This window comes from Crocodylus porosus, unplaced genomic scaffold (genome assembly GCF_001723895.1).
Source record: "Crocodylus porosus isolate Cpor-Errol unplaced genomic scaffold, CroPor_comp1, whole genome shotgun sequence".
NCBI lineage: Eukaryota > Metazoa > Chordata > Crocodylia > Crocodylidae > Crocodylus > Crocodylus porosus.
In genome coordinates this window covers 45,754,291-45,768,237 of record NW_017728918.1, presented here as the reverse complement: position 1 = coordinate 45,768,237, position 13,947 = coordinate 45,754,291, and the positions used below count along the sequence as shown (strand labels likewise).

The 13,947-nt window shown below is 40.8% G+C and overlaps 1 protein-coding gene across 15 annotated transcripts in view; it reads left to right on the top strand.

Annotated features, from left to right (window-relative positions):
- DST (dystonin) overlaps positions 1-13,947 on the top strand; it is a 478,409-nt gene that overhangs the window by 380,076 nt on the left and 84,386 nt on the right. For 13 of the 15 annotated variants that reach the window (XM_019537570.1, XM_019537564.1, XM_019537566.1 and 10 more), the window contains 7 exons: positions 216-386; positions 2,073-2,239; positions 4,334-4,493; positions 4,745-5,071; positions 5,225-5,309; positions 7,167-7,408; positions 8,458-8,664. In XM_019537570.1, coding sequence (XP_019393115.1) covers positions 216-386; positions 2,073-2,239; positions 4,334-4,493; positions 4,745-5,071; positions 5,225-5,309; positions 7,167-7,408; positions 8,458-8,664 — 1,359 coding nt within the window. The remainder of the gene's footprint in view (positions 1-215; positions 387-2,072; positions 2,240-4,333; positions 4,494-4,744; positions 5,072-5,224; positions 5,310-7,166; positions 7,409-8,457; positions 8,665-13,947) is intronic. The other 2 variants (XM_019537571.1, XM_019537580.1) reach the window with 1 other exon arrangement.

Here is a 13,947-nt window from a genome sequence, read left to right as displayed (position 1 = left end):
TAAATAAAAGACCACAGCCTAATAGAGGATATGGTATTCTGAGGCCTAGCTCATAGCTACCTTAGCATAGTTTTAAAATGATAGGTGTGCCGCTGTAAAGAACTATCAAATTAAAGTGCACTAGCATAATAATGACAGCCATTCTGCAACCCTTAGTTAGTTTGAAGAAGTATAAGTTAAAAAGAAAGAAATATAAATAATAATCTGTCATACAGGTGGTTCAGCGTGCTGCTCAGCTGCAAGAAGCCCTCCTTCATTGTGGGAGATTCCAGGATGCCCTCGAATCTCTGCTTAGCTGGCTCATTGATACAGAAGATCTTGTGGCCAATCAGAAGCCCCCATCTGCTGAATTCAAAGTTGTGAAGGCCCAAATACAAGAACAGAAAGTAAGCAAACATCATTCCTTCAGATTCAGGTTCTCTCCACTTCATGAGGATAATGAGTTTCTATGTCAAAGCATTAAGTCTGCTCAAGTATATTGTATTACAGTGAAACATGTGGGATATTTAAAACAGCCATGCATTCCTTACTGTAATGCATGCATTCCCTTCTCAGAGCTAGATTGCATAATGTGATATACACCCTTTATTCTCACTGTCATTGGATCTTAAAGGTTCAGACAGAAGTGAAGCTCCCCACTGTAACTCAGAATGCTTTGCAGGAAGCGTTCTGAGTTGCAATGATCCCCCAGACTAAACAGAAGTTCACTGCTGGTTCCAGCAGGGAGGGGAGTCTAGCTGCTGGCTGCCAGCCTGCAGCCAGTTTCCCCTAGCAATGGCTCCTTCTCAGCCTGCCCCTGTTTTCAGAATGGGAGGGGGGAAAGGGAACTGAGGAAGCCTATTCTAGGGATTCCCCAGCCAGCGCTGAAGGGTGGGGTGGGTGAATTGGAGCCTCTCCCCACCTCAGAGGCTCTCCAGTATACCCCACCCTACCCTCTAGTAGGGGCTGAAGAAGCCCCAAATCAAACTCCCTCTACCCCCTTTCTCCCTCTCTCATTCTGAAAACAACAGCAGGCTGAGAGCTTTGTAGACACAAATTACAGAAGACAATCTGCATCTTCATCTGAACTCACATGCAATGAGGGCTCAGATTTTCACCTGATCAGCTATTTTTGAAGCAATGTGCAGCCGTGCACTTGTTTGCCCATGACTAGAGACTGCTTTTTGTGGCCAGGTCAAGAGAAAACTGACATTTCTGTTTGTACCCTAAGATGGGGTTAATCCTGTGGACAGTGGGGTGTGCTGGAGTTGTGCTGTTATCATTTCCTCCAGACATTGGGTTGTTATTACTTCTAGAATCTTCAGAATCACCAGAAATGGAGCTCAGAAGCCAGATGCGGTCTTGTTCGTTATGACCCATAGTCAGTTTCCTGTTTAGATTGAGATACAGTCAATGAAGTCTAAGGTTGTAGTATGCAATACATCACTCTGGGCTGACAGATGGGTGGAGTTTCTTCAAGTAATTAAAAATAGTGAGGAAAAAATAGGAAGATCATTAGGTTTTAGACCAAAATATAGAAGACAGCTGACATGGGGAACTGAGTAACTAGGTCCAAGTGATCCATAGAAAATGCAACTTGTTCCATATATATATATATATATATATATATATATATATATTTACTAAGCCTCATTAAATGTCTAGTTTGTTCATAAATACTCACACAAATTATATTACTAAAAGCTAAAATATCTTAAATAGGAAACTTCCCTGGGTGGATATCAAAAACATTTTCCCTTGGGCCTACACACCATTAGTGGTGTCTATACAGCTTCCCCACACAAAAGCCAATTAACATACGTGTTTACAGGAAGAGGTCATTTTGGGGACAAGGACTTGATGAACGTATGCCAGTTTTGACTGACAGAGAAACAATTAAGTATTCCAAGTCAGAAAGGTCTCTTTTTCCAATATTGGTATTTAAACAGTAATGCCAAGATTTCTTTGCTGTTGCCATTTTACATAAAGCTACAATATTTCACAAGACTTTGAAAGTCTCCTTGTATTTCCTCCTCTCTGTTGATACAGTTGCCCTTAGTAATTTGATTTTGGTTTTTTTGCTTTAACTTCAGCTTCTCCAGAGATTGCTGGATGACCGCAAACCTACTGTTGAGGTAATCAAGCGTGAAGGGGAGAAAATTGCAGAGTCAGCAGAACCTGCTGATAAAGTGAAAATCTTGAAACAGTTGAGTCTCCTGGATAGTAGATGGGATGCATTGCTCAGTAAAGCTGAAACAAGGTACTTGAAATTCTTTATTCCTCTGAGAAATATAGGTACAGAGGGAGATAGATGGCTAGAAGCAGCATGCAGAACTGCATAATCTGAAATTGCATAAGCACTATCATTGTTATATCAAATTATTACAAAGATGTGCAACAGAAAATGGTTTGAACTGATCACCACATATCAAAACTAAAATGTTTGACTCATTTTACTACCAGTAAAGATGTAAGAATTTACTGGGATGATTTGCATATAGTACTTCTGGTTACCTGGGACACCAAACCTACATTAGTACAGGTACAATATAGTTTACTTGTTGGAGAAGTCATGTCTTTGCTGTTCCGCATAGCACCAAGCGTAAAAGTAGCACTCAACAAATAATAAGATGGTTCTTTCAACTGTCAAATCCCCATATATATAGCTACAAATAAAGGACACAACTCCTAGGTGTCTCCTTCTGAAATGAAGTTAATCTCTATAATTGATTTCCAGCGACTATTTTGGTCCTCATCCTGTTAGTTACTGAGCTCCTTATATGAGGTGCTGATCTCTCTCAGCTCCCAATAAATCAAAAAAGGGACATTACTGTGCTCAGAACTGTATCAACAAATCAGAAGACACAGCTCCTTCCCCAAACAGTTGGAAGTCAAATCAGATAGGCGCAACTCCTGGGAAGGTTAACATGAACAATGCAAATATCTTTGAAGAAAACAATGTTGAAATGCGTGGCAGAAAAAATGTGCTTACAGAAGAGGGATTTGAGAAGAGATTTTTGTATTCATAAAAGAAGGAAAGGGGAGAGCTGTAAGTTTAAGAGGTGCTACAGAAGAAGGAACAAAATTCATAATGAGATGGTTTTGGAAGACACAGATTAAATGGACAGTGCATCATTACAGTGCAAAGAAGTTGAATGTTTTTTATCCATATGAGGAAAATGAAGATTCAGACATTTGAGCTTTTTTGAACTACTCTGGTTCTTCCTAATCCTTTTGCCCTTTTCTATGTATGTTGCTGCTTGAGCACTATTCTCTGTACTCATAATAATAATAACAAGCTGCATACCAAAAGAAATTAGTAGCTTTGGCTAATGGACTATAATATGATTTTATATATTAAAAATACAAGGATCCATGACCCATTAACTGAAGTAAATGTTAATTTAATATAATGTTATTATCCCAGTCTGGTGAAACTTATTTTCAAATCAAATTATAAGTTGCCTAAGCCATCTGTGGCAATAAGCTTGCCTCCATAATTCTTTATTTGTACTCTGCACTGCAAGAAAACTAAGACTAGCAAAAGACACTCTTGGGTGGAAATGGATTTTATTCATAATGTTTTTAAAGGAATAATATGAAACATCTAGTATTATATATAGAATGAATTTTATATAGAACAAATTTCTATACCACTCAAATAGCCTGTCTAGAGTTTATAAAAGAGCAGGATTGGAAGAACTACCTGCAGACAAGATCCCCATCAGAAATATTAGAAATATTTAAAATGTTGCAGATGTTGTTTCCTTAGTTCATTGGTGAAGTGTATCTACTTTATTAATACTAATACTCCATTTATTTCTGTGGAAATGTGGAATGTAAACTTGTGACCAAATATGATGTCACTGAACAAATATTTTAAGGATATTTTTTCAGTTTTCAGGAACATTAATTTATTAAATAAAGCACTTAAGTGTAAGTTTGTTTAAATCAGTTTAACTAAAAGCATGTGCTTAATGTTAAATAGAAACTTAAGCACTTTCCTAAATAGGGGTGACCCATATACTTAAGTACTTTGCTGAAATGAGTTTTAAAATATTTTTGAATGAATGTGGAATAAAGTGAAATTTATTTTATTAACAAAAGGTACCAATTACTTGAATTGCTTGGTCAGCCAGTGTGACTTTTGGAGTCTTTCTTATTAAGTGTACTTTTAGCTGGTTGACGATTTACCTTGTTTTTCTTTCTATTATGTGGATGTGTTTCTATTCCAGATAGCTGGTTTCTGCAGGAATGTTTAGGATTTTTTTGGCGGTGAAGGGCTAAAAGTTTTTGTTGAATATTTCATACATACTTCATCACAAACATAACCTTTATCTTGGCATGTTTATAGGAATCGTCAGTTGGAAGGTATCTCAGTGGTAGCACAAAAGTTCCATGAAACTTTAGAACCACTGGTTGAGTGGCTGACCACCACTGAGAAAAGGCTTGCAAATGCTGAACCCATTGGAACACAGGCTTTGAAATTACAACAGCAGATTTCTCAGCATAAAGTAAGCTATAAACTTGATATATGCATGATCTTTTTTTAAGTGAGTTTGTGAAGTACAGAATAATTAGAAACTCTGTTGTGGAGATTGGTTGGTTATTTTTCTTCCCTGCATTACTTTAAGTTTGCTACATTCTCATTTGTAATTAACAATGAAGCCATTTTCTTTCTGTTGATTTTTAATTCCATTCATATTATCCTTTGTGTTTATGAACTTTTTTCGTTATTTTTCATTATTTCTAAAACTTCATTTAGGCCCTAGAAGATGACATCCTCACTCACAATAAAAGTTTACATCAAGCCGTTAGTATTGGCCAGTCTTTAAAGACTCTAAGCTCCAGGGAGGATAAAGATATGGTTCAGGAAAAGCTAGATTCTTCCCAAGCCCGGTATATTGAGATGCAAGAGAAGAGCAGCAACAGAGCCGAGCTGCTCCAACAAGCCTATTGCAATGCTCAGATTTTTGGGGAGGATGAAGTTGAATTGATGAACTGGTTGAATGAAGTCCATGACAAACTGAGTAAACTGTCAATCCAAGATTACAACACAGATTTACTTGAGAAACAACACACTGAACTGCTGGTATTTTTATTTCTTTTCTGTTCATTTTATAGTTTTATTTTTACCATTTATTTTTCCCATTAATATATTTTGTTTGAAAAAGGCAAATGGCCTATATTAGCTAAATATAATTTGTATATATAATTTATTTTCTTAAATGGCATCTTCTTTTAGGTTCTTCAGGAGGAGATTCTGCTCAGAAAAGAAAATGTTGATCAGGCCATACAAAATGGATTAGAACTTCTCAAGCAAACAACAGGTAAGAACTTTGAGGAAACTATAACTAATTAGCCTTTTTTCCTCATACTTGCAAATGACCATGAAAAAATTAAATTCAAGCTTGTAAATACGAGTCCTGATATGTTAGCTAGAGCTGTGGTAATTGTATATTTTGATAACATTTGAAGTCATGGCAAGTTATATCTTTAGGCCAAATTCTCTAAGAGAAGAAAATGCCAGTAAATTCAGTGGAATTTATGCCTGAAAAAACTGGGTTCTTTTTTTTTCTGGTGGAAATTATTTCAGCAAACCTGCATTCCAATCTTACTAGCAAGTTATGGACATTACTCATGATGTAGGGCTATTTGGCACAGGACACAGTCATTTCTCTGGAGAGGCTCATGAATGAGCTAGAGATTAGACTACCTTTTACTGCAAGAGAGAAGCTGCATCCTCCAGATCAGAGCAAGTATTATGGGAAAGGTTGCATTCCAATTGCACACAACATGTCTGGTTTGCAGATCAACATCTATCTAAACTTTCCAGTGTTCCAAGTTCTTGAACTCCCTATAACACACAGATGATTGGAGAAATACAATCCCCTCCTCTCTTAAAAATTAGAAATGATACCATGTGATGAAATCTAAATATATACGAATAAATCTACTGTGGAATCTCTGGTTTTGTTTTGGTCATGGGCTGTGTATCTAGCAACTGATAAATGGAATGTATGATTTAAAGAATAATGTAAATACTTCCTTTTAGCTGAAAACCATTTATTATTTTACAGGTTTGTCCTTGCATTTTCATTAATACTTGTTATAACATAATTTAACCGTTACAAAACTGATTGTGAATTTCAGGGTTACTTTTTTCAGTCTGTGTCTGAATAAAGAGGTGTGGAATTTTACATCTTATCTTTTTACAACCCAAGAGAGTGAGGACCATTTTCCTGTTTCCCAGGATATAACAAGAGATGGAGTCAGCCCCCAGAGTTTGGCTCTAGACGTGCACTGGCCCAAAGATGGGCCTGAAATAGCCAGAGGGACAGACCCTTGGCTAATATAAATTGTTGCAACTCCACTGACATCACTTGAACGTTGACAGTTTGCATCAGCTGATGATCCCCATAAGGCTCTTGTTTGTGTCAGTCTGCCTATTAAACATAGACTTAAAACAGAAGTTATTTTTGTTATGGGATCATCTGTACTGAGATGTGTCCTAAAGCTGGTCCGATTGATCAGCAAAAAAAGACGTTGCCATTGTCCTCCAAGGTTGAGCCCCTGCCCCTCCTGGAACTTCAGGGGCCCAATTCTGTGAGACAGTGGCCCTGGGTGCTGTGTCCCAACCTGGGGGGCAACAGCTTTAAAGTACACCCCAGGAATCGTAGCAGGGTTCCCTCTGGTAGTGCCATATGTGTGCATGGGGAATCCCTGGCTGAGGGATTCCTGAGGCTGCTGTACAATCTGGGCAACCCAGGCAGGTGTTCCTGGGACTTCAGGGGCCCAATCCTGTGTGCCCTGAGAAGTCCCTGCAAGGGAATTCAGGGAATTCTTAGGCCCCTGAAGCCACAGGAGCACCTGCCCAGAGGCAGCTGAAGAGCACGGACAGCTCTGAGCTGCTTATGCTCTCCTGCTATAAAGCAAACAGATATTCGCCACAGAAAGGTGGCACAAATATGTACCGCCTGTTATCATGGCTATGATTTTGGGCATTTGTGGCATGGCAAGGAGCACGGACATGTGTTTGCTTGGGCTTTGTGCTGCCTTAAACATTTTTATAGAGACACAGAGGTCATGTCTATTTTCAACCATAGAAATGAATACATTTTTCAGGGTTTCTGTTTTGTTCTGGATTTTGTTGCACTACGTGAAATAACACGGCTTTAAAATTTTAGGTGATGAAGTAGTAATTATTCAAGATAAACTGGAAGGCATTAAAGCCAGGTACAAGGATCTTAATAATTTGAGTTCGGATGTGTCCAAGACTTTAGAACAGGCTCAGCAGCTTGCTGGCCAGCTGCACTCAACTCATGAGGAGCTCTGTGCATGGCTTGACAAAGTAGAAGTGGAATTGCTCTCATATGAAGCTCAGATCCCAACTGGTGAAGAATTAAACCAAGCTCAAGAAAGGCAAAAGGTATGTTCTAAAAGGTGCAAGCTGTATTGCTGTTTATAAAGGCTTCTGCCATAGGTTAACTTCTATTGCCTTAGGCATCTCTTGCAAAATAATTGTAATTTGGCACCGGATCAACTCTCTGACTAAAATTAACACAATAAAGAATCATAATCTCCTCCTAGAGTCACATGGTATGGTCACTTATGAGATTAGGCTGCAGCTTATTATTAGCTCAGCAGGAGAAAAGTTACATTGCGCTTTTGTTCGGTATGCTACCTAGCCCTGGGAAAAATCTTAAGTTGTCAAAGTTATTTTTGTTCCTCATTTATGACGTGGACAAGAATGAAAAAAAAAAGAAGAAGAAAAAGTAAGACTTATAAAATATAAAAAGAGCCTACATTTAAGACATAGTATAAATTTCAAGTTAATAACAGACATTTTTTAAAATTAAAAACTGTCCAGTGTTAACAGGACACTATCAACACCATAGCATGAAATAGGTTACTAAACACACTAATTTTAGAAACCAGAGTTTAAAAAAAAAAAGTGTGTGTGTGTGTGCACGCACGCGCGCATGGGGAGTTAAAAAATGAATCCTACGATGATTTGTTCAGAATTAAAGCCAGTCATTGTTCTTTTAAAAATGTACTTGACTTCATCTCAGATTTTGCACTATTTGATACTTAATTTTATTTGTTGGCAAATTTGTTTCTTAAGGGGTTACAGAGGGCAAAGAATATGTGTTAGTTTTCTTCTCTTTGTTTGCTTGATTAAAGACTGACAACTCTATTGAATTCCAGAGAATGACAGTCTGCTCTGTCGACTGGAGAAATGTTTTTAAGTTTTGTTCTGTAGAAAACTTCCCTTCAGGAATCACCTGCTTTTCTGTCAAACAACATACAATAACAAAGACTAATGTAACTGAGCTCAAAATAAATGTGCCAATTTTTCCCATTTGTTTGCCTAGAAAACATTTTAGTGCTTACATTTTGGAGTAGAATAAAAACATGTTCAAGCTTCATGTGCTGAGCTCTTTTGCAGGCATGTTTATTTTAAATGGTCTTTTTCAGGAATTGAAAAAAGAAGCAAAGAACAACAAAAGCTTATTGGACACCCTGAATGAAGTTAGCAGTGCGTTGCTGGAACTGGTGCCATGGAGAGCGAGAGAGGGACTAGACAAAATGATAACTGAGGACAATAAACGGTACAGATTGGTGAACGACACTATAGCTCAGAAAGTGGAGGAGATTGATGCTGCCATACTTAGATCTCAGCAGGTACTAAAAATAATTTATGTTTTTTGTGCAGTAAAAATTGTCTCTGGGAATCCATACCTGAACAAAGCATTTTACTTAATAATGTTGCCATGCATTTGTTATGCTTGAGTAACAGAAGGCCTGTTTGAATAGACTGTCACTGCACTGCTCAGACATGAGAGCTGGAGCAAAGCTAATCTGCACATTGTTGTGGCCATCTGCTTCATTGTTGACACAAACCTTAAAGATCAACCTTGTAGCTAAATCACCCTGATCACAGTCCCCTAGTGGAAACTGAGCAGGAACAAGAATTGCAATATGAGGTTGTGAATTCCCCCAGGGAAGCACTTGCTTGAGAGCTCCTCTATCCAGCTCTGTCTGGTCTTTCATTGCTCCTAATGTGGGGTGAGCCCAAGCTGCTTCTGACTCTGAGACCCCCTCCCTGACCCTTCCTTAGTTCAGCTCCAGAGCAAGGAAGTTCATGCCTACAAAGGAGACAGGAGTACTCCATGAACTCTTAAGCAGCAAAGCAGACAGCTCATATTCAATTAAGGCATTTAGTGCGAGTGGGGGCAGAGAGGAGCAAATGCCACACTGCAAAAAGGCTTAAGCAGTCCCTCTGTCCCCAGACCAGTCTGCACAACCCAGTAGATGCTTAACTATTCTCTCTCTAGGGCTAGGGGCAGACATTCAAAAAGCCAGAGCCTGAACTGATTCAACTTTTGCAGGATAGTCTAACCTGCTGAGATTGAAATGACACAGACATTCACTGTGGACTGAGGGAATGCAGGCACATGCCTGCAGTTGCTCAAGCCAGGCACTGGGGGCACTAGAGTAGAGGGGGCACTAGAGTGTGCCCTCAGCTGCAGGGAAGCTGTGCAGGAGGGGCAGGGGGGCTGTAGTCTTGGCTGAACTGGCCAGAGAGGGGTTTAATTTCCCCCTCCCGGTCCCACTGGCAGGGACACCCCTCTACTGGGAGTTCCCCACTTGCTGCTTCAGCGGTGGGACCAGGCATAGCTAGAGGCAGGCTGGCATGGCTCCTGAGGAGCAGGGAGGGGGGTTATTCCCCCCTCTACCCCCACTATCCCCGAGGGCTCGCAGGTGGGTCTGCCCACCTCGACTGCCATCACTGCTGCTCGCTCGCTCCCTCCTTGGGGCAACGGGCAGAATAAGCCCCCTACTGCCCCCTCTGCCACATGCCAGAGGGAGGGGGGGATAACCCCTCTTCCTGCCCCCCGCCTAAGGGGCCCTGCCAGCCAGTGTCTGGCAGCGCCCTTGCCCTGGCACTGCAGCGGTGAGGGGGCAGGGCTCTTGATGGAGGAAGCAGCCCCTGTCATGGTGCTGCTTTCAAGCCCCTTTCTGGCTGTAGGGGGAGGGGAGGGCATGCTGTGGAGCAGGTAGAGGACCCCCCCCCGCCCAGCACTGCCACCACAGTCTGTACCAGCTTTCCCTGCTCCACAGTGCAGCCCCCCGCTGGGAAGGGGCTCGTGCTCTGGGAAACTGATGGGGCTGCTGCCCCCATCATGGTCACTCTCCCCTCACCACTCCAGTGGTCAGGTGAGGGTGGGGCCAGACCCTGACTGGCAGGATCCCTTAGGCAGGGGCAGGGAAAGAAGTTATTCCTATGGGAGGCCACAGTAGCGTCTGCCCACCTTGACCACCGCCGCTGTTTGCTCTGTGTCCAGGGCAAGCAGCAGAATAAATTCTCCCTGCCCCACCAGCCAGTGTCTGGCCTTGGTCCTGCCTGGCCACTGGAGGAGCGAGGGGGGAGCAAGCATGATGGTGGCAGCAGCCCCTGTCATGGTTTCCCTGGGGCGCCAGCCCCTTCCAAGCAGGGAGGCTGCACTGCGGGATGGGGAAAGCCACTGCGGACCATGGAGGTGCTGGGGGAGCTCTGGCCCCCTCCCAGTCAGAAGCTGGTTTAAACCTGTAACAGAACGGACATTAAGGGCACAGAAAGTAGTTTCAAAATGTCTGAAACTGGTTTGAGATAAACCTGATTGAATGTAATATCAGACTTAAGACTTTCTGATCACTTAAACTGGTATAATGTCTCTCCCTAGCCTGGATGACATACCCCTGAGCCTCAGTGTTATGTGGCTGTTTGCTCTCTTCACACTCTTCAGCTATGTAGCCGACCCCCTGCTTTTCAGGTTACTGTCTCCATTTTGATGCTTATGTCCATCTCTTCCCTTAATATCTCCTGGACAACAGCACGAAAGGATGTTTATAAAGCCTACCTGAAGCATTAGCAGGGCCTTTCAGTGCTTTGTTGCTGGAGGTCCACTGGGTCTCATGCCAACCCTCCTGCATGTCAGCAGCACTAGGTGTTAGTAAGGGTCCTTTAGCCCTTCTTTCCCTACATACAAGGTAGTAAGGGAAACCGAGGCACACAACATTATTATGACATGAGCACATTTAAACTAGGAATATTACAGTAAAACCATAATATGTTACAGAGGTCTTGCATCTTACATTTCATGCTATATTAAATGTATGGTTTGCCAGATTCTTAGCTGATTTAAATAGGTGCAGTTCCATTGAAGTCGTCATATCCATTGAACATCTGGCCTATTGTATTTTCACTGCCTTTTTTACTCCAGGTGTAAGACAAAACTTCTTTTTCCTCAAAAATGAGAAATAATTGTTGCCTGTGTTTTTAAACTTCTTGTAGTAAATAGATGAGTATTTTTTTAGACTAGGTTCTCACAAATGTATCTTCAGTCACACATTTAGCTATCTGATGACATATGCAAACCAGAGATGCAAATTTTTCCAGTTTCTATTTACTGTTCATTTTGCTAGCGCAAAAATACAAGTGCAGATTTCTGCAGTGCCACTAGTGCTCAGAAAAGAGGCTTTACTGGGCCTCAGAAAGATAGAAAGTGTATATGTCAGAGTAACAAACTTGTTTTAGAAGCCAAACTGCAAAAGAATTGGTGGTAACTGGAAGTCCCAGAATAACTAATAAATAGAATAAATACTTAACATAATTTAAATATATTCTGAGTATCCTAGCATTTTAAACCATTTACTCTGAATGTTTTTCTTATCTCATTCAAAACCTTTACATATTAAAAGCTTGATCTCTAGGGGCATGAGGCAGGCAAGGAGTATACATGGCTCTTCAGAAGTAGGTTTTCATTCTTATCTGCCACACTCAGGACACTTCAGAATTTTCCCTAGTTGAGGAAGCCAGAAGGGCAGATGCAGAGCTGGCCATGTTGACTCCAGGAACAACATATTGGAAAGAAGCCAAATGCCTGCCCAAGATAACAGTAACTGGCAGAGAAATGGGAGAGAAACTGAAGTGGGGTAAAAGTGCTAAGTTAGTAGTACCACAAAGGACTGAAAGTGTTTGGTAAAGGTAAAAGCAAAATGGTAAAGCATGTGGTTTAATGAGGGGAGGAGGTAGGTGGATTTGGTGGGTGGCACTTTGAAGATGTAAAGTTATACGATGGAATTATGGAAGTCATATTGAGCTAATACTTCACCCACTTCTTGTAACTCACTGGATCAGAATGATCTCAAATGTAGGTTCCTCCTAAATATATGCAGTAGGGTTGAAATGTTATAGTTGTGATGGTCAGAGGAATATGCAGCAAGTAAGGTTTCTTGGTAATATCTGTTATTGGACCACCTGTATAGTTGAGAGATGTTAGACAAGCTTTTGGGCAGAGCCCCCTTCCTTTGGGTAGAAATCTATAGAATTTCCCCGGAGATTAACACAGCCTTTTGTGTTTTTACCTTCAGCTCGCAATATCTATTTGAGCCTTATTCCACTGTTGTTTCATAGTGGGTGCCATGTACACACAATAGTATGTGTTATGGATGGCACTTTATTCTTTTCTGGATGCTCAGATGACCATATTTAATCACCTATGTGGTCACCTAAGTCCCAAAACTGCCACTGATGTAGCCTGGCATTCTATTCCTGTCCATTTAGCCTTACATATGTAAACGCTGAATTGTGCCCAGATCTGGTCATCCAGGTGTTCAGAAAAGAATAGAATACCACCATGGGATTGCATTCTGTTTTTCTACTAGTTTTGTCAAAGAAGATGCTTTCAAAGTGTTAACAAAGGAACTTGTTATTCCGCACATTCAGGGGTCCTCCTTTCCTGACCAAACTAAATAGCAAATATTGTAGTTAAATGTGTGAACTTAAATTGAATGGTATAACATGTTGAAATCACAATAGCCTCAGGGTAGTTCAAAGCTCACATGTAGCTCAGTCATCTGTAATGGCAATAAAACACTGTCTGAAATTCTGATACATAATGTGCCATTTTTAGTGTTCGTTTTTCAGCACACTGTACGTGCAAACTGCACCTAGGAATCTCAACATGGAAAAGCCATTTCTTCAGCAAAAGGAAATTTGAGACTGAAGCAAAAGAGTTGTGCCACAGCATCCAAATGTTTCTCTGTCGTGTTTGCACCATGGATGGTCTTCCATTATGCATGGATTCAGTGTCATATCCATGAATATGCAATGACAAAAAGTCATGTCTCAGTTAATTTGTGGCTCCTTCTAGCACCATCCACCCCCCTTCCTTTTTGGTAGAATCAGATGGTTGGATTTCAGAAGAATTAGGACCCCCAAAGCCCCATGCAACTCTAGAGTCATGGCTTGAACACCACTGATGTATATATTGGCATTAGTACTATAATGCAGGCTGATCTAGAGCGTGCGATTCTTTTAGGCAACCACACTATTTAGAACAAACTTAATATCTTTCACCATAAATGAAAAATGACAGCTAGTGGAAAAATGTTTGTGCTCTGTTTTATATAACAAATGGATTAAAAAAGATGATAAAAACTGACTCATAGGGGAATAAAATCTCAGGTTTACCTTGTTTTTTTGTTATGCATGATTCATAATAAAGCATTAATACATGACAGACATGGTAGGAATAAGACCTTGGTGGCTCTGCAGCTACAGACTCATAAACAGGCAGATCTCACAGCATAAGTGAGGGCAGGTCTGATCTGTGCGAGGACAGAGCTATATGAAGAGCTTGGTAGTCACAACACGTGGAACACGTTATGACATAATGCATTTTGACAGGTTTTTAAAACAGCTTGGGATCAGAATGTCAGGTGCTCAGCACTCATGATTGGTGCTAGATTTTCAGCTGGTTACACTTACAGTTAGGGGCCTAAACAAAGGCCAGATATAAAATTCTCAGTTTCCACTAGATCCCACTGTGGCTCTCTGGGACAGATTCCAGAGTAAATCAGCATTCAGCATATTGCTCTTCTGATTGCTTCACATCAGAATTGCCAATCAGCCTTTTGTGC